The sequence below is a fragment of the Bufo bufo genome, chromosome 3, assembly GCF_905171765.1.
Source record: "Bufo bufo chromosome 3, aBufBuf1.1, whole genome shotgun sequence".
NCBI lineage: Eukaryota > Metazoa > Chordata > Amphibia > Anura > Bufonidae > Bufo > Bufo bufo.
Genome location: NC_053391.1, coordinates 284,807,685 through 284,829,249, shown reverse-complemented (window position 1 = coordinate 284,829,249; position 21,565 = coordinate 284,807,685). Strand labels below are relative to the sequence as shown.

The 21,565-nt window shown below is 45.1% G+C and overlaps 1 protein-coding gene across 3 annotated transcripts in view; it reads right to left on the bottom strand.

Moving 5' to 3' along the window:
- The window catches only part of TNNT2 (troponin T2, cardiac type), a 565,716-nt gene that overhangs the window by 406,922 nt on the left and 137,229 nt on the right, over window positions 1-21,565 (bottom strand). For all 3 annotated transcript variants that reach the window (XM_040424168.1, XM_040424165.1, XM_040424169.1), the window contains one exon: window positions 16,521-16,542. In XM_040424168.1, the coding sequence (XP_040280102.1) occupies window positions 16,521-16,542 (22 nt within the window). The remainder of the gene's footprint in view (window positions 1-16,520; window positions 16,543-21,565) is intronic.

Here is a 21,565-nt window from a genome sequence, read left to right as displayed (position 1 = left end):
GAGGTGGGAGGGTCTGGGAGGGAGGGTCTGCTGCTGATTGGCTGGAATGTGTCTGCTGACTGTGAGGTACAGGGTCAAAGTTTGCTCAATGATGACGAATAAGGGGCGGACCGAACATCGCATATGTTCGCCCGCCGCGGCCGTCCTAGTTCAGGACATCTCTAAATGTCACCCTGTTTAGGTAGTCATGTAAATTATATTTTATTTTTACTTTTCTTTGCAGACTGGATCACAGTCCCTCCTGTCGGTGGATGAGTTTTTCAGAGCTCTTGGTTGGCAACAGGAGGTAGCAGGATATCATAGAGTAGCAGGGTATATAGTTTCTAAAATGCGGTCATTTATGGGTGGTTTCTACTAATTAAGTCTCACAAAGTGACTCAATAACTGAACTGGTCCTTAAAAAAGTGGGTTTTGGCAATTTTCTTAAAAATTTTCGAATTTGCTTCTAAACTTCTAACCCTTTTAATTCCATAGAAAAATGAAATGACATTTACAAAATAATGCAAACCTAAAGTAGACATATGGGGAATGTAAAGTAATAACTATTTTATGAAGTATCACTATCTATCTTAAAAGCTGAGAAATTCTCATTTTGAAAATAGTGAATTTTTAAAAAATTTCTGCAAATTTAGTTGTTAAAACCTATGAACTCAAATTCACCGCCATTTTGTTTGTATCAGTGCGGCAATGGATCCAATCCCTGCTCTGGTCGGACAACTACAAGGGTTGTCTTTGGAGGTAGCTGACCTCCGCAATACCGTTGCACAGATCCAGAGACCTCTAGCAGCTGGTTCCGACTGTGGGAATCAGGCCTGCCCTGAACCTAAGGTTGCTCTCCCAGACAGATTTTCCGGGGACATGATAATGTCACCCTGTTTAGGTAGTCATGTAAATTATATTTTATTATTACTTTTCTTTGCAGACTGGATCACAGTCCCTCCAGTCGGTGGACAAGTTTTTCAGAGTTCCAGGTTGGCAACAGGAGGTAGCAGGATGTCATAAAGTAGCAGGGTAAACAGCAAGGAGGAGGAACAAACCAGAGAGCTAGTTCCATCAAGAGGACTGCACAAGCAGAAGCTAAAACACAATACTCAAGCAATTAGTAACAGGCTTGAGAGGTTTAAATGTGAAACAGGAAGTAAGATGGCACCCAGCTGAGACACGATCCACCATCTTAACTGAGGGAGAACTTGTGGGCAAGACAATCTGAACTAAACAGACAAAGCAGGAGGATTCCTGACAGCACCCCTCAATCAGTATTTGGCGGAAACAGGTATATGGCACCCCTCAATCAGTATTTTGTGGAAGCAGGTGTATCGCAGCCCTCAATCAGTATTTGGTGGAAGAAGGTATATAGCAATAGCACCCCTCAATCATTTATTTTAAACACAAAAATGTTTTTATGCTAAAAAAGTAGTGAAACATAAAAAAAACTATAAATTTGGCATCGCCATAACCGTATCAACCCACGGAATAAAATTATCATATCATATTTATTGCAAGAAGAACCCCATACATTTTTTTTAAAAAAAACAGACACAATTGCCATTTTTACCCAATTCACCTCCACAAAAAATGTTATAAAAAGTGTTAAAAAAGACTTATGTACCCCAAAATGATACCAATAAAAACTACAGCCCGTCCTGCAAAAAACAAGCACCCACACAGCTACATTGGTGAAAAAGTAAAAATGTTATGGCCCCTCAAACAATTTTATCAAATTACATGTTAGAAAATCCTGATGCTTCTCCTTTCCTTCTGAATGCTGCCGTGTCCCCAAAGAGCGGTTTACGACCACGAACACGGTGTTACCATGTTCAGGAAAAAATGCAGATTGTCGGGTGCATTTTTTCCTGTTAGCCCTTGTGAAAATAAAAAATGTAGGCTAAAGCAACATTATACCTCCGTGTCTCTTCAAATATGACATGGCACCTGAAAACCATTCCAGCAAAATCTGCCCTCCGATAACAATATGGTGGTCCTTTCCTTCTGAGCACTGCCGTGTGCCCATACAGCAGGTTACAACCACATATGGGGTGTGTCTGTAAACTGCAGAATCAGGGCAATAAATATTGAGGTTTGTTTGGCTGTTAACCCTTACTGTGTACAGAACAAATTTATTAAAATACAAAAAAATGAAATTAAAAAATGTCCCTCCATTTTCCGTTAATTCTTGTGGAACACCTAAAGGGTTAACAAAGTTAGTAAAATCAGTTTTGAGTAACTTGAGGTGTATAGTTTCTAAAATGCGGTCTTTTATGGGTGGTTTCTACTAATTAAGTCTCACAAAGCGACTCAATAACTGAACTGGTCCTTAAAAAAGTGGGTTTTGGCAATTTTCTTAAAAATTTTCTAATTTGCTTCTAAACTTCTAATCCTTCTAATTTCATAAAAAAATTAAATTACATTTACAAAGTGATGCAAACCTAAAGTAGACATATGGGGAATGTAAAGTAATAAATATTTTATGAAGTATCACTATCTTAAAAGCTGAGAAATTCTCATTTTGAAAATAGCGAATTTTTCCAAATTTTCTGCAAATTTAGTTGTTAAAACCTATCAACTCAAATTCACCACTAACATAAAGTATGATGTAAAGAAAAGAACACAAATGCAATAGCACTCTGAAACCAGCACTCCGCCCTGCCTCCATGCTGGATGTTGAATGAGGCATTGGTGTACATTTTGGCCATAGCGTAATAAGCCACTCACCACGTCAAGGTCGCCTCTATGGAGTGGTCCCTAACACTAGTTCCTACCTGTTTATGGGCAATGACAGCCACACAAAGTCCAGGGAGCGCAGGTACAACATGAACGCCAAGCACACTCTGCTTTTAACCCCGTCCGGTGCTGTTACAGCTTTCATCGGATCCAGGGATGCAAGTACCAAATGCATGGTGAGCCCACTATATACTTCTCCTGGAGCCAAATGGCTACTGGTAGGTGCTATATATGCAGACTCAGTTTTATACTGACTTTAAAACCAGCTTCCAGGACAGATTGGCTGGTCAGGTGTGCATGACTGCATGGAGATCGCCACGCCTCCAATATATACTACAAAGAAAAAATGTGGGGGATTCAGTCAGCACAAACCTATATGCAGGTGCACAGGGTTGCAGAGTGCTATTGCATTTGTGTTCTTTTCTTTGTATATGTATTTCGCCATAGCGATGTGCACCTGCATATAGGGTTGTGCTGACTGAATCCTCCACATTTTTTCTCTATAAAGTTTGATGTGTCACGAGAAAACTGTCTCAGAATGGCTTGGATAAGTAAAATTGTTCCAAAGTTATTACCACATAAACTGACACATGTCAGATTAGAAAAATGGGGCTCCTGCATTTGATCCAAACTGAATATCGCTGGAATGGGTTAAAGATTTCCCTGCCTTTCAGTATTCTACACAATTATTATTCTTTCAAGCATTTCCCTTCACTGTCATTGACACTAGATTACAAACTTGATTGTGAATGTACACTGTCACAGCCCAACATAGCATGGCATTCTGCTTGTTCTGAAAGGGCAACTCCCTGCCTGCTGCAGCACTGATTTGCTCATCCAAACTGTCTGTTGGCCTTGTGAGCCAATCCGTGGAAGCCCCCCCATACACACTTCCCTTAAGGTCATGTCAGCATCCTTCTTTCTTCCTAGTGTTTTTTTACACCAATATGTGCAGTAAAATGGTGCTGCGTGCCTTATTACTAAATATGTCTGAATAGGGTTGAGCGAACCCGAACTGTAAAGTTCGGGTTCATAATGATCTTCAGGATTTTTAGACCCCGGACACGAACCCAAACACTTCAGTAAAAGTTTGGCTTCGGGTTTGGAGTTCGGCAATTTATTGGCACTTTTTGAAAGGCTGCAGAGCAGCAAATCAACAAGCGTTTAACTCTGTGCCCTTAGAAGCCATCACGGCCATGCATGGGGTCACGTAGTGCTGCACGTCACTCTGCTGTGCTTAGAGTAGGGATAGGATGCTGCTGCTGAATAGGAAATAAACTTTAAACAGAACTGCTATTGAACTCAGCGATCTACATAGAATTTGTTGTCTGGGTGCAGTGCACAATCTTTTAACCCTGCCCTGAGCCCAGTGACAGAGAAAAATAACTTTAGGTGGGCAGCGGCGGCCATTTTATGTAAGCTCAGCGCACCAGCACTGGATATGTCCTTTTGTGACATTGAAATCCAAGCTTGAAATACTGCAATAATAATCTGTTTTTTTTTTAAAAACACCCATTTTTGGCAATACCCTCCACCTGGGGCCTCTGCCGCATTAGTCAGTGTGCAATTTAAGCTAGAAATACAGCTATAATTTTCTGGGTTTTAAAAAACACCCTTTTTTGGCAAAATACTCAATTTTACAGCCCTTGCTGCATCTGTATGTGTGAAATTCAAGCATTATATACTGCTGTCATATTCTGTTATTCAAAAAACACCCTTTTTGGCCAAAGTACTCAATATTGCAGCCTTTGCTGCATCTGCTATTGTTAAAACAAGCTTTAAATACTTCAATAATTTTCTGGGTTTTAAAAGACACCCATTTTTGGCAATACCCTCCATTTGGGGCCTCTGCCTCATTAGTCAATGTGCAATTTAAGCTAGAAATACAGCTATAATTTTCTGGGTTTTAAAAAACACCCTTTTTTGGCAAAATACTCAATTTTACAGCCCTTGCTGCAGCTGTATGTGTGAAATTCAAGCATTATATACTGCTGTCATATTCTGTTATTCAAAAAACACCCTTTTTGGCCAAAGTACTTAATATTGCAGTCTTTGCTGCATCCATTATTGTTAAAACAAGCTTGAAATACTTCAATAATTTTCTGGGTTTTCAAAAACACCCTTTTTGGGCAAAATACACAATTATACAGCCCTTGCTGCATCTGTATATGCAAAATGCAAGCGTTATATACTACTGTCATATTCTGTTATTAAAAAAACACCCTTTTTGGGCAAAGAACTCAATATTGCAGCCTTTGCTGCATCTGCTATTGTTAAAACACGCTTTAAATACTTCAATAATTTTCTGGGTTTTAAAAGACACCCATTTTTGGCAATACCCTCCATCTGGGGCCTCTGCCGCATTAGTCAGTGTGCAATTTAAGCTAGAAATACAGCTATAATTTGCTGGGTTTTAAAAAACACCCTTTTTGGGCAAAATACTAAATTTTACAGCACTTGCTGCATCTGTACGTGTGAAATTCAAGCGTTATATACTGCTGTCATATTCTGTTATTCAAAAAACACCTATTTTGGGCAAAGAACTCAATATTGCAGCCTTTGCTGCATCTGTTATTGTTAAAACAAGCTTAAAAGAGTGCTCGCTCATTATTCTATTACTACATTTGCCTTTTAAGAGAGGGTGGGGTGATTCCCTCTATATGAGCTTGCAGCACCATACCTTAACTACTTGCTAGTGAGCCACCACAACCTACCACTATTTTTTGTAAGCTTAAAATACTTTAATAATTTTCTGAGTTTTAAAAAACACCCATTTTTGGCAAAACCCTCCACCTGGGGCCTCTGCCGCATTAGTCAGTGTGAAATTTAAGCTAAAAATACAGCTATAATTTTCTGGGTTTTAACAAACACCCTTTTTGGGAAAAATACTAAATTTTACAGCCCTTGCTGCATCTGTACGTGTGAAATTCAAGCGTTATATTCTGCTGTCATATTCTGTTATTCAAAAAACACCCATTTTGGGCAATATACTTAATTTGCGGCCTTGTCTGCATCTGTCTGTGTGAGATACATGCTTTAGATACTGCTGTGCTATTCTGGTATTAAAAAAACACCCATTTAGGGCAAAAATCTTAATTTTGCAGCCTTTGCTGCATCTGTCATTGTGAGATACACGCGTTAGTTATTGTTGCTCTATTCTGTTATTCAAATAAACACCCATTTTGGTCAAGATCCTAAATCTGAGAAATATGAGGAGAGCGTCAAAAAAGTGACGTGGCCCCGGTCGTGGTGCTGCTGGTGGAGCTCCTGTTGCAGGGAGAGGACGTGGTCGATCTGTGCCAGCTACACGCACAAGTGAAACACCTTCCTCAGGTGCGAGTAGGCGACAGAACCTTCAGCAGTATTTGGTCGGGCCTAATGCGGCTCTACGAATGGTGAGGCCAGAACAAGTACAGGCGATAGTAGATTGGGTTGCTGACAGTGGCTCCAGTTCCTTTACATTGTCTCCCACCCAGTCTCCTGCTGAAAGATCAGAGTTGGCACCTGCAGCCGATGTCTGCAGTGTGCAGACCGATAAGGAGGGCAGGAGTGAAGACTGGGTGAGAGATGATGTGGAGGACGATAAGGTCCTCGACCCCACATGGAATCAAGGTCATGTGAGTGACCTGTGTAGTTCAGAGGAAGAGGCGGTGGTCGCACAGAGCCACCAGCACAGCAGAAAAGGGAGAAGGGTGCAAAAGCGGCGTGGCTGTCCCCTAGACAGTACGCCAGCTACTGCTAACCGCAGCAAAGGACTGAGCACACCAAAGCCAGCTCCAAGGAGTTCCCTAGCGTGGCAGTTCTTCAGACAATGTGCTGACAACAAGACAGGAGTTGTTTGCACGCTGTGCAATCCAATCAGAGCCTGAAGCGAGGCATAAACGTTCTCAACCTGAGCACAACCTGCATGACCAGGCATCTAAGTTCAAAGCACGAGCTGCAGTGGAGTAAACACCTCAAAAACCAAGAAAGGTCTCTGGCTCCCCATGCTTCCTCTTCTGCTGTAGTCTCTGCCTCTTCATCCACCTATGGAGTGACAGTGCCACCTGCCACCCCGCAAACAGAGGATCTGCCAGCAACACCACCATCTGGGTCACCAAGCCTCTCCACAATGTCCCACAGAAGCGTTTAGCTCTCCATCTCCCAAACACTGGAGCGGAAAAGGTAGTAGCCCCCTACCCACCCGTGATCCCTGGCCCTAAATGCCAGCATTGAAATGCTGTCATTCCGTCTGGTGGAGACAGAGAGTTTTAAAAGCCTTATGGTGGTGGCTGTCTCACAGTACGTCGTGCCCAGCCACCACTACTTTTCCAGGCATGCCATCCCTTTCCTGCACAACCAAGTGGGGGACAAAATCAGGTGTGCACTGCGCAACGTCATCTGTGGCAAGGTGCACCACACTACGGATACGTGGGCCAGTAAGCATGGTCAGGAACGTTATATCTCCATAACAGCACACTGGGTAAATGCAGTGGCGACTGGGCCTGAGGCAGATAGCAGTTTGCCGCATGTCCTTCCATCACCGAGGATTGCAAGGCGCTTCAGTTTGCCTCCTGTTGCTTCCACCTCCTACTCCGCTTCCTCATCCTCTACCGGCTCCTCATCCGGTCAGCGTAACACCTTCACCACCAACTTCATTCAGATGGAGGAGGAACCATGTTCAAAGCAGGGTGGCACCCAGACCAGCTCATGACCATCACTGGTGCGTGGCTGAGGGGATACAGAGGACACAGACGATACACCTTCCACAGAGGACAACTTTTCGTCGCCTCTGGGCAGCCTGGCACACATGAGCAATTATATGCTGCAGTGTCTCGACAATGACCGCCAAGTTGCCCGAATTCTAACTTGTGTTAATTACTGGGTGGCCACGCTGCTGGATCCCCGTTACAAGGACAACGTACCGTCCTTAATTCCCTCACTGGAGCGTGATCAAAAGATGCGCGAGTACAAGCGCACGCTGATAGACGCGCTGCTGGTTGCATTTCCACCTGACAGCGGGGGCACAGTGGATGCACAAGGCGAAGGCAGAGGAAAAGGAAGAGGTCGCCGATGCAGCTGGGGCACCGCCAGCACCTCAGAAGGCAGGGTTAGCATGGCCGAAATGTGGAAAAGCTTTGTCAGCATGCCACAACAACCAGCACCACCAGATGATATGGAAAGTTTTAGCAGGAGGCAGCATTTCAGCAACATGGTGGAGCAGTATGTGTGCACACGCCTACACGTACTGAATGACAGGTCTGCCCCCTTCAACTTATGGGTCTCCATATTGGCACATGGCCTGAGCTTGCCCTTTACGCCTTGGAGGTGCTGGCCTGCCCTGCAGCCAGTGTATTATCTGAACGTGTGTTTAGCACGGCAGGGGGCATTATCACAGACAAGCGCAGCCGCCTGTCCACAGCCAATGTGGACAAGCTCACGTTCATTAAAATGAACCAAGCATGGATCCCACAGGACTTGTCCGTACCTTGTGCAGAATAGACATGTATACCGGCCTTAACCAGCCATTGTTATACTACAGCGCAATTGCTCATTCTTGTATTTTGGATATTTCACACTCTTTTGGAGTGTACCCTAATAAAAAAGAAAAATTAAATTTTTTAACCAAAAACCAGTGTTGGCTACCTCGTCCTCCTCGACCGCCTCTTCCACCTACACCGCTACGTCCACCGCCTCCGCAAACTCCTACTCCATATGGACCTCCACCATATAAATCAATATTTTTTTTTTTTTACGTATTTTTTTTTATGTAATTTCACTAATTTGTCTGTTACATTTTCGGGTGAAATTCACCAATTTTTGGGTGTGATACATCACGCCTATACCTAGTAGACATGTAAAAAAAATTCACTAATTTGTCTGTTACATTTTCGGGTGAAATTCACCAATTTTTGGGTCGATATACCACTGCTATGCCTAGTAGACAAGTAAAAAAAATTCATTCATTTGTCTGTTACATTTTCATGTGAAATTCACCAATTTTTGGCTGTGATATACCCCTGCTATACCTAGTTGACCCCTTAATAAAATTCACAAATTTTTCTGTTAGATTTTCGGGTGACATTCAACAATTTTTGGCTGTGATAGACCCCTGCTCTACCTAGTAGACAGGTTAATAAATTTCACAAATTTTTCTGTTACATTCTTGGGTGACATTTTACAATTTTTGCTGTGAATAAACCCCTGCTCTGCATAGGTGACAGGGACCGAAATTTTAAAAAATAATCTGTTCCTGTAATGCAAGGCACCTGGACGCAACTGGAAATAAAGGAGACAGGAGTCCCTGAAGTTTAAGAACTCCTGTCGCTCTCCTGTGAAGGGGTCAGGCAGAGGGATCTTAGGTTCTGTTTGATGCCTTGCGATAGTGATGGGTAGTGCTGAGGCTCCCTGGATAAGCTGCTGAACCTCCTCCATCACAGTTGTCAGTTGCTCTTGGATTTGCGCTGCAGCGGCTGCTGGTATATTTGGGCGTCGTTGGAACAGCAGGTTAACGGCTCCCGTTAATTCACTCAGCTGCTGCTGGATATTGTCCATGGCAACTGTTAGTTGGGCCCACTGTTCTGTAATGCAAGGCACCAACAAACAGACCAGTGATGAAAGCAAAAAGGTGTTTATTCACCAGAAACATAAACGTCCAGGACACTTGCTGGTAACAAGGAATAATAACAAAAACCAGGCAAGGAGATTCCAGGAATAGTCCCAACCTGTGCTGAATGATGCTGTGCACTTGGCAGTCGAGTCACTCCAGATCTTGGGTCCGTTGCAAAGGACAAAGTTCCTGGCAGTCTTCAGTCACTAGCAGTTGTGACCTATACCTGGTTGAGGGAAAATAACAGTGGGCACTGATCGCCCTGAGAGACCTCCTTTTAAATGCCTGCTGACCAATCCCAGGGTGCCAAGTGTCCACTACCATAGGTGAACAAATTGCCCTGCACCTGAGTACATGGCCTAAGGCAATCACAAGTTGATTAACCCATGGCTGGCTCCCTAATCCACTTTGCTCTTGTGAGTCAGTATATTATGCGCCACTGGTCGACGAAGCGCATAAGAAGCGCGTACTCGCGACTGTGTATCCCTTTGCAAACCTGCCCTCGTGCGTACGCACGGACGCATGATTGACTCAGCGCGAGTATGCGAGCGCGTGGACCCAGATGCGGAAACGGAAGTCGCAGGAGACACCGGAGACAACCCTGGCCGCGGCGTCTTGTCACTCGCCTGGCCACTCTGTCCCCGGGACTCCGACGGTCCTCCCCTCCGATGTCCACGCGAACGCATCCCCGCACTGGTTCGCAAAGGGGTCAGCGCTGGTGCATCAGAGACACGCATAACCTGTCCCGCAACTCCACGAGGACCCCTCTTGGTTCCCCTGGAGTGCTAAGCAGGTGAGGATCTTACATTACCCCCCCCTCGAGGAGGCGGCTCTGAAGACTCCAAGCAAGCTTTCCCCGGATTATCCCGGTGAAAGGCTGCCACCAACTCATCCGCATGCACCTGGCGAGCAGGTATCCAACATCTCTCCTCTGGACCAAAACCCTTCCAGTCCACCAAGTATTGAAGAGACCTTTGGACAAAACGAGAGTCCAAAATTCTGTTCACCTCGAACTCCGGTACCCCTTGGACCTCCAGCGGGGATGGGGTCTGAATGAAGGGAGCGGAGTCGGCTGCCGATTTGAGAAGTAAAACATGAAAGGTGTTCACTCCTCGGATCGACGGTGGAAGAGCAACCTTGTACGTAACTCGGTTGATCTTTTGTGTCACTGGGTATGGGCCAATGAATCGAGGACCCAACTTGGAAGATGGCTGATGCAGCGGAATGTTCCGGGTGGAGACCCACACCTGATCTCCCACCTTAAACTTTTGCTCTACGGTGCGATGACGATCAGCAAATTTCTTCTGTTGCGCCACCGCACTGCGGAGATTCCGCTGGGCCGACGACCAAATGGGACGTCTATCCTCGAACCATTGATCCACCACCGGTGAGTCAGTGGAGGGTCCGGCCAAAGAAGAGAGTCTTGGATCCCTGCCCCCCACGCACCTGAACGGAGACATCTTAGTGGAAGCATGCTCAGAGTTGTTATAAGCCACCTCCGCAAAGGGTAGATACGCTGCCCATTCCTCCTGGCAGTCTGACACGAAGCACCGGAGATATTGCTCCAGGGTCTGGTTAGTCCTTTCCGTCTGACCGTTGGTCTCTGGGTGAAAACCAGAAGAAAAAGACAAATTAATACCCAATCGGGAGCAGAAAGAACGCCAGAAGCGAGAGATGAATTGCACTCCTCTGTCTGAAACAATGTCATCCGGCGCTCCGTGTAATCGAAAGACATGATTCAAGAACAGATCTGCCAATTCTCTGGCCGAGGGCAATCCAGGGAGTGGGATAAAATGGGCCATTTTACTAAAACGATCCACCACTACCCAGATTACCGTACTTCCAGAGGACCTTGGCAAATCTGTGATGAAATCCATGGAAATGTGAGTCCATGGAGCCTGGGGAATTGGCAGTGGGAATAAAGTCCCAGAAGGGGCAGACCGGGACGGTTTACATCTGGCACAAACAGTACATGCCTGGATATAGGCCTTAACATCCACGGACATGTTGGGCCACCACACGTGACGTTTAACAAGGGCAAGTGTTTTCTTAACACCCAAATGCCCGGCAGACTTTGAGTCATGAAGCTGTTGGATGACCTTCAATCGAAGGTTAATGGGTACAAACCATCGACCCTCGGGTTTGTCAGGTGGACTCTCTGCCTGTGAAGGCTCAAGAAGAGAGGACAAGTCCTCCATTACTTCTGCAGCCCCCAGGGCAGCAAGAGAACATTTAGTTGGGAGAATGGTTTCTGGCTCAGAGTCCAGGACGGAAGCAACCTCAGGGAAGCAGCGGGACAGGGCATCTGCCTTCACGTTTTTGGAACCTGGTTTATAAGTGAGGCGGAAATTGAAGCGGGTGAAAAACAATGCCCACCGGGCTTGTCGGGAGTTGAGTCTTTTGGCACTCTCTAGGTACTCCAAATTTTTGTGGTCAGTGTAAACCGTGATGGGATGTTCTGCACCCTCTAGCCAATGTCTCCACTCTTGAAAAGCCAATTTTACTCCCAGAAGCTCTCTATTGCCGATATCATAATTACACTCGGCAGGAGAGAGCTTCCGAGAGAAGAAGGCACAGGGATGTAACCTCTCAGGGTCCCCAGAATACTGTGAGAGAACTGCCCCTACACCGACCTCTGAGGCATCGACCTCGAGAACAAAAGGTCTGGAGGTGTCTGGATGAGTAAGAATTGGTGCCATGCAAAAGGCCTGTTTCAGCGTCTCAAAGGCTCTGACTGCCTCTCTTGTCCACTTAGAAGGATTAGCTCCCTTCTTAGTGAGGTTGGTGAGAGGTACTACTATCGCAGAAAAATTCTTAATAAACTTGCGGTAGAAGTTGGCAAAGCCTAAGAAACGCTGCAACCCCTTAAGATCCTTAGGCTGAGGCCAATCCAAGACAGCAGAAAGTTTGGATGGGTCCATAGCCAATCCCTTTTCTGAGATAATGTACCCCAGGAAAGGCAATTCCTTCACCTCAAACAGACACTTCTCAAGTTTGGCATAGAGGCGGTTCTCCCTCAGCTTCTGGAAAACCTGACACACGTGTCTCCGATGAGAGACCAGATCCGAAGAGTAGATTAGTATGTCATCTAGATAGACAACAACACATCTATCCAAGAAATCTCTGAGAACATCGTTGATGAACTCCTGGAAGACCGCGGGAGCATTACAGAGACCGAAAGGCATCACGAGATACTCGTAATGCCCGTCTCTGGTATTAAATGAGGTCTTCCATTCGTCACCCTCTCTAATGCGAACTAAATTATAAGCACCCCTTAAATCAAGTTTGGTGAAGACTCGGGCCCCTGCCACCTGAGAAAACAGATCATCAATCAGAAGCAGTGGATACCGATTCTTCACCGTAATCCGATTAAGGGCACGATAATCGATGCAAGGTCTCAAGCCTCCATCCTTCTTCTCCACAAAGAAGAATCCAGCTCCAGCAGGGGAAGTGGATGGACGAATGAAATTCTTCTCAAGGTTCTCTTTAATATACTCCCGCTGAGCCTGAACCTCAGGCCCAGTGAGATTATAAAGATGCCCTCGTGGTGGCATGGTACCTGGCAACAGGTCTATAGGACAATCATATGACCTGTGGGGAGGTAACACATCAGCCCCCTGAGGACTGAACACATCTCGGAAATTATGATACTGCTGTGGTAAAGTACTTAATACTTCCATGGAGGCTAGTGACAGGTCGGGACGAATGCACTTAGTAAGGCATTCCGTACTCCACTGACAAATAAGACCCGAGCGCCAGTCCACTACTGGATTATGGAGCCTTAACCAAGGGAGACCCAAAATCACGGGAGTGGATGGCATGTCAAGGACAAAAAGGCTTAAGGTCTCCCGATGATCAGCCCCCACCGTTACCTGTATTCCCGGAGTCATCCACACTGCACGACCATCTTGAAGAGGGGAACCATCAATCGCGGTCACTGACATGGTGGTTTTCGGCTGGATCAACGGGATGCCAAGTCGACGAACCAAGGTTGAGTCCACAAAATTCCCAGCGGCCCCAGAATCGATTAGTGCTGAAAACTCATGGACCTTGTCTTGCCACCGTAAGGATATGGATACCATCACCCGGCTTGGAGGAGGGATAATAGCACCTAGGGGGTTCTCCTCTATGCCCCCTAGGTTCATTCGTTTCCCGCCGGCAGGAGGGGACAGGTTTTAACGAGGTGTCCAGACTTTCCGCAAAATAGGCACAGGCCTTTCTGTTGGCGACGAGCTCGTTCTGCCTGTGTGAGATGGGAGGATCCAACCTCCATTGGCTCTTCGGCCGATTTAAGAGGCCCTGGATGTGGTCGAGAGGATGAAAACCGAGACGACCGTTCCACTCGCCTCTCACGGATTCGCCTGTCGGCATCGATTGCCTGAGAGATAGCCATTTCCAACGAGAAGGGGGTAGGCAAGGCCAAAAGAAGATCCCGGACCGCATCCGAAAGTCCCAAACGGAAGCGATGGTGTAGGGCTGCGTCGCCCCAGGTGGTGAAAGCTGCCCATCGCCTGAATTCTGCAGCGTATTCTTCAGCTGGGCGGCGGCCTTGTTGAATATGCTCAAGATTGGTCTCTGCGGTGCGAGTACGATCCGGGTCATCGTAAATCACAGCCATAGCCTCGAAGAAGGCGTCCACTGACGAAAAAGCTGTATGGTCTTGAGGCAAATTAAATGCCTAACGTTGGGGGTCTCCACGTAGCAGTGACATTACAATCCCAATTCTCTGCCTGAGAGTGCCAGAAGCCATCGGACGCAACTGGAAATAAAGGAGACAGGAGTCCCTGAAGTTTAAGAACTCCTGTCGCTCTCCTGTGAAGGGGTCAGGCAGAGGGATCTTAGGTTCTGTTTGATGCCTTGCGATAGTGATGGGTAGTGCTGAGGCTCCCTGGATAAGCTGCTGAACCTCCTCCATCACAGTTGTCAGTTGCTCTTGGATTTGCGCTGCAGCGGCTGCTGGTATATTTGGGCGTCGTTGGAACAGCAGGTTAACGGCTCCCGTTAATTCACTCAGCTGCTGCTGGATATTGTCCATGGCAACTGTTAGTTGGGCCCACTGTTCTGTAATGCAAGGCACCAACAAACAGACCAGTGATGAAAGCAAAAAGGTGTTTATTCACCAGAAACATAAACGTCCAGGACACTTGCTGGTAACAAGGAATAATAACAAAAACCAGGCAAGGAGATTCCAGGAATAGTCCCAACCTGTGCTGAATGATGCTGTGCACTTGGCAGTCGAGTCACTCCAGATCTTGGGTCCGTTGCAAAGGACAAAGTTCCTGGCAGTCTTCAGTCACTAGCAGTTGTGACCTATACCTGGTTGAGGGAAAATAACAGTGGGCACTGATCGCCCTGAGAGACCTCCTTTTAAATGCCTGCTGACCAATCCCAGGGTGCCAAGTGTCCACTACCATAGGTGAACAAATTGCCCTGCACCTGAGTACATGGCCTAAGGCAATCACAAGTTGATTAACCCATGGCTGGCTCCCTAATCCACTTTGCTCTTGTGAGTCAGTATATTATGCGCCACTGGTCGACGAAGCGCATAAGAAGCGCGTACTCGCGACCGTGTATCCCTTTGCGAACCTGCCCTCGTGCGTACGCACGGACGCATGATTGACTCAGCGCGAGTATGCGAGCGCGTGGACCCAGATGCGGAAACGGAAGTCGCAGGAGACACCGGAGACAACCCTGGCCGCGGCGTCTTGTCACTCGCCTGGCCACTCTGTCCCCGGGACTCCGACGGTCCTCCCCTCCGATGTCCACGCGAACGCATCCCTGCACTGGTTCGCAAAGGGGTCAGCGCTGGTGCATCAGAGACACGCATAACCTGTCCCGCAACTCCACGAGGACCCCTCTTGGTTCCCCTGGAGTGCAAAGCAGGTGAGGATCTTACAGTTCCATTGGTGGGTGACATCAACCCATTTCTGGCGATGAAAAACCCTTGCTCTGCATAGGTGACAGGGACTTAAATTTTAAAAAAATCGTCTTTAATTGGCCCTTTCATTCAATCCTTCTGCTTTAATAACTTGTCCCACATTTCCGCTCCATCCCATTGCAACCATTGACCTCCCTTGTATGAGGTCTCCCTTTCTCATGCTCCCTCTCTGGCGTGGAACCCTGATTCGCCGATAACCGTGATCTACATGGTAGGCGCAGAAAAGAACATCGAAAGTTCGAGAGTAGATATCCAATTGGATCGTGAACATCACGGAGACGTGCGACATGGTGGGGCAGCATGTTTGCACACGCCTACACGAACTGACTGATGAGTCTGCCCCCTGCAACTTCTTGGTCTCCAAATTTGGCACATGGCCTGAGCCTGCCCTTTACGCCTTGGAGGTGCTGGCTTGCCCTGTAGCCAGTGTATTGTCTGAACTTTTGTTTAGCATGGCTGGAGGGGGTTATCACAGGTTATATTTCCCAATGTTTTGGGGTGTACCCTAATTTAAACAAAAAATAAATTAAATAAATTAAAACCAAAAACCAGTGTTGGCTACCTCCTCCTCCTCCTCCACCGCCGCTTCCACCTACACCACCACATCCACTGCCTCCTCAACCTCCTACTCCATATGGACCTCGTCCATCTAGATCAAGATTATTATTTTTTATTTTTACGTATTTTATTTAAAGTCATTTTTCTATCCACATTTGTTTGCAGAGCACTTGCCATGCTCTTAATTACATTTTGCTGGCATTTGCAGCCCTCTAGCCCTTTCCATGCCATTTTTAGAGCCATTGTAGTGCTCAAAAGTTTGGGTCCCCATTGACTTCAAATGGGGTGAGGGGTCAAGTTCAGGTCAAGTTCGGGTCCCGAACTCGAACTTTTTTTTGAAGTTCGGCCGAACCCGTCGAACCCGAACATCCAGGTGTCCGCTCAACCCTACCTGAAAAACTTCGGGCTCGTCTGCCAGACAAAATTTTGGGAAGTTTGTAACAAACCCAGTTCATTATGAACCGATTCATCTCTACTGTGGTTCTATGAAAACATTAGCATTTTTAGGCCACATGGCTTTTAGGGGTGAACCATGTAAAATTTGCCTTTCACCTATAAAAACTGCTCTGCGAAAGAACATTCAATTACACAGTGTGAATATACTTTACTGTCTGACATAAAAAAAAGGCATACACTGTAATAGAACAAGAAACAAGATTCACTTTCAGAACAAATATGACTTTATTTTTAAAGGAAGGTGAAAAAAAAACTTACTTGGGTTTGGGCTTCGTTTCCTCTGGAATAAAACAATAAACAGGTAATGGTTAATAAGAATTTACAAGTTTTTATTTCATATAAATGCAGAATTCTGTATAATTGTAGTATGCATATTTATACCTGTGTTAAAGAAATTGCTACTTACAGATCCATATAAGGACCTGGTCCCACATAGTGGTCACAAGTCTGAGCAGTTTTCAAGTTGACTGTTTTTAAAATCAGCTTGCATGTTTGTGAACTTTTTGGCCATATTACACTGTTATCTCAGACATCCAGAAACAACTATGTGTGACTATAACTAGAGGTGCGCAAATAGATTCTAAACTAATCCTATTCATTGCAAATTTCACCCAAAAAATAATAAAATTGCATGCCAAAGGAACCTGCTGCCCAGATTCGTTTTACTGTGAATATTGGCTGGGAAAACCACGAATGAGGAAGAAGATGGATGATCACATGACACTAGGAGGAAGCAGGGGAAGGCTTGCCATGATTGACTTAGAGGCTGAAAGACAGACTCATGAGCCAATCAGAGAGGCAGTAGAAGGGAGATCCTCATGCAGAATGAGAAGAATTGTTATACTGTGTTTAGCTTCTGACCTGGAAGGATGTGTCTAACAAAAAAAAAATGAAGGCACAAGCCACTAACTTAGTGTTATAGGGGCACTACTGGGAGAGAATAGAGAGATATCATTGTGTAAAGTTTAGGGAATTTGATGAAGGAAAGCTTTGAGGGAATGAGGAGCTGGTCACAGTTTAATTTACTGTAGCTGCTGCAACTTAGCCAAGCTGCTAGTTCTGTATTACATAACCCCTTGCAAGAAAAATAGAATTTTTTTCTGCATAATAACAGACATATACAGTTTTGTTTTTCAAAACCTCAATTATTCTGCACTTAATAGGCTTATTTTTCTTCAAAAAAACACCTTTCAATGTATTATATCCATGTTAATAAATGAGTTGCATAATAGCAAAAGTATGTTCTGGCAATCACCTCATTTTTATACCTGTGCTATTGAACTCCTAGTTCAGACACTGTACTCCAAAAATAGCAGTGTTATATCTCTGTCAGCGGATGCATTACTCCATCAGATCATGTAGTTTAAAGGCATTTTACTACAAAAAGTACAATTCTAGCTGTTCAATTGAACACATACTTCAAAGACATTTTACTGCAAACATTGTGTTAGAGACACATTACAACATTAGACCGTATAGTTCAAAGACTTTTACTGCAGAAATTGCATTGTTCTTTCTGTGATATTAAATGCATAGTTCAAAGACATATTATTGCAAACATTGCATTATTATATATGTGTTAATGGACACATTACTGCATCAGACCATTTAGTTCAAAGACATTTAAATACAAAAATTGCAGTAATAGCTTTGCTATTGAACTCATGGTTCAAAGACATTTATCCACAAACGTTGCACTGTTATATCAGTGTTGGAAACATTAGTGCATCCGACCGTGTAGTTCAAAGACCTTTCACTGTAGAAATCACATTGTTATGCACAGGGCAGATTTTAGACAAAATAATGTACTAACAACACAGTTACATCCTGTCTATTCCAGCCCTCCCTCACAGATGTACACCCCATACACCCCAATGTCCACAATCTGTGGTAATGCTGACCTGGACATTTAACCACTCAGATGCCGTGGTCAAATTTCACCACGGCATCTGAGAGTGTTCAAAACTGGAAGTGCAGGCTTCCTGTTCAGGTGCGCTTTCAGCGGAGATCAGGGAAGGCACCCTGTTCTAAAAATGAGCCACAGCCTGTACTAGTATATCCCAGTTTAGTCCATTAGGTGGCAGCACTGAACTGTGATATAGTGATTTCTATACAGTATAAGGGCTCATGCACAAGACTGTATGTATTTTGCAGTCCGCAAAAAAACAGATCCGCATAAAATATGCATTTCGTATTTTGCAGAACAGAACAGCTGGCCAATAATAGAACAGTGCTATCCTTGTCCAGAATGTGGACAATAATAGGACATCTTCTATTTTTTGAGGAACTGACATATGGACATACAGAAACATCATGGACATCGCCGCATATATATAAAAGTTAGCTCATATGGTGAATTAACATAACAGAAAAAATAAAAAAGGCAGATTTGACGATTTTTTTCATCACTGTATCTCTCAAGAAAATTGAATAAAACGTCATCAAGTCATACACACCCCAAAATGGTATTGTCAAAATGCCTGGTTTAGGCAGAGAAAATAGTCTAAATGTAAGACAGCAAGGAAGCTGTCTTAGATTTAGAATCGGTAGTGGATAAGCCAAAGTTATGTACAGGCCAACAACTTGGAACAAGCGATCCAGCGTCAGCATGATGGCTTATTTAGACCAGCGCCTAAAACGCCGGTCTTAATAAATGTGCCCCTAATAATCTGCGAATAGAGAGATTCTTCCAAGCAGATAACTCCTCAAATTGCTACAATTGTTCAACATTTTGCATCCAGTGATCTATAGAAGGCAACTCAGTAGAGAGCTAGTATGTTGGAATAAGGTGTACAGAAATAATAAGTTGTTTAAATATATGAGTAGGTTTAAGCAAGAAGTTTAAGGAGAAAAGTCCTAAGGCTACTTTCACACTAGCGTTCAGAGAGGATCCGTCTGGTGTCTGCACAGACGGATCCTCTCCTATAATGCAGACGTTTGGATCCGTTCAGAACAGATCCGTCTGCATTATAGTTTAGAAAAAATTCTAAGTCTGAAAGTTGTTCAGACGGATCCGTCCAGACTTTACATTGAAAGTCAATGGGGGACGGATCCGTTTGAAAAATGAGCCATATTGTGTCATCTTCAAACGGATCCGTCCCCATTGACTTACATTGTAAGTCTGGACGGATCCGTTTGCCTCCGCACGGCCAGGCAGACACCCGAACGCTGCAAGCAGCGTTCGGGTGTCCGCCTGCTGAGCTGAGCGGAGGCTGAACGCTGCCAGACTGAGGCATTCTTAGCGGATCCGCATCCACTCAGAATGCATTGGTAGCTGGACGGATGCGTTCGGGGCCGCTTGTGAGACCCTTCAAACGGAGCTCACAAGTGGAGCCCCGACGCTAGTGTGAAAGTAGCAGAGAGATTTTGCGGGATAGAGACACTGAATTAGAGGAATTACAGATCCAGTTGTCTTTTTGGAAGACTTTTAATCACCAGTCCTAAACTGATTGACAAGCCCACCATATATGGTAGAAGCCCTGATCTGCCAAACACCACCAACAAATATTAAAAGCAAATTTGTTGTACAAACACATTTTGTCTGGTGGTTTATTCAACGTGTAAGGATTTTGTAACTATCCTTCTATATTTTCACACATCTGGAGAAAAATGGGGACAGAAAAAGTGGGGTCTAGGGTACGGCTACACAACGACATTTGTCGCTCGACAATAATTTGGATGGATTTTTGTGCAAGTGCCGTGTCACAGTTGCAGCATGTCATAGTGCGACACAATAGGCTATCATTACAAAAAAAGTTGTGTGACTACTCCGACAAATGTCATTGTGTAGCCCTAGGCTCAGTCTGTGTGAGCAAATGTCACATAGAAATCACATTCCCAAAGACCCACAAAAGCAAGCTTTGGGAAAGGTACTGGAGGGAGTTGAGGGGCTAGATATTAAACATTCAAACCAGAAAGAGGACAAATAAGTTAAGTCAATCTTCACTCTTTAAAGTTGGAGAGGAGGCCAAAATTTTCCACTGTGGTGTAGATACTGGAAAGAGAGACAATGGGTTTGTGGTCATGATCAAAAGGTCATCTGCATAAGCTGCCATCTTATGCTCCTGATCACTTAGGAAGACACCCACAAAAAGGGTATTCTGCCGTATTCTGACCAAAAATATAAATGCAACACTTTTGGTTTTGCTCCCATTTTGCATGAGCTGAACTCAAAGATCTGAAACATTTTCTACATACACAAAAGACCCATTACTGCCAAATATTGTTCACAAATCTGTCTAAATCTGTTTTAGAGAGCACTTTTCCTTTGCCGAGATAATCCATCCCACCTCACAGGTGTGGCATATCAAGGTGCTGATTAGACAGCATGAATATTGCACCGGTGTGCCTTAGACTGCCCACAATAAAAGGCCACTCTGAAATGTGCACAGTTTTGCCATACTGGGGTGTCTCAGAAAACCAGTCAGTATCTGGTGTGGCCACCATTTGCCTCACGCAGTGCAAAACATCTCCGTCGCATAGAGTTGATCAGGTTGTTGATTGTGGCATATGTAATATTGGTATACTCCTCTTCAATAGCTGTGCAAAGTTGAAAAATATTGGCAGGAACTGGAACACGCTGTCTTATACGCCGATCCAGAGCATCCGAAACATGCTCAATGGGTGATATGTCCGGTAAGTATGCTGGCCATGCAAGAACTAGGATGTTTTCTGCTTCCAGGAATTGTGAACAGATCCTTGCAATATTTGGCCGTGCATTATCATGCTGCAACATGAGGTTATGGTCGTGGATGAATGGCAAGACAATGGGCCTCAGGATCTTGTCACGGTATTTCTGTGCATTCAAAATACCACCAATAAAATGCACCTGTGTTCGCTGTCCCGCCTGCCCATACCATAACCCCACCGCCACCATGGGCCACTCGATCCACAACGTTGACGTCAGCAAACCGCTCACCCACACGACGCTACACACGTTGTCTGCCATCTGCCCTGAACAGTGAAAACCGGTATTCATCCGTGAACAGAATGCCTATCCAATGTGCCAGATGCCATCGAATGTGAGCATTTGCCCACTAAAGTCGGTTATGACGATAAACTGCAGTCAGGTCCAGACCCCGATGAGGATGACGAGCATGCAGATGAGCTTCCCTGAGACAGTTTCTGACAGTTTGTGCAGAAATTCTTTGGTTATGCAAACCGATTGTTGCTGCAAATGTCCGGTCTCAGATGATCATGGAGGTGAACATGCTGGATGTGGAGGTTCTGGGCTGGTGTGGTTACACGTGGTCTGCGGTTGTGAGGCCAGTTGGATGTACTGCCAAATTATCTGAAACGCCTTT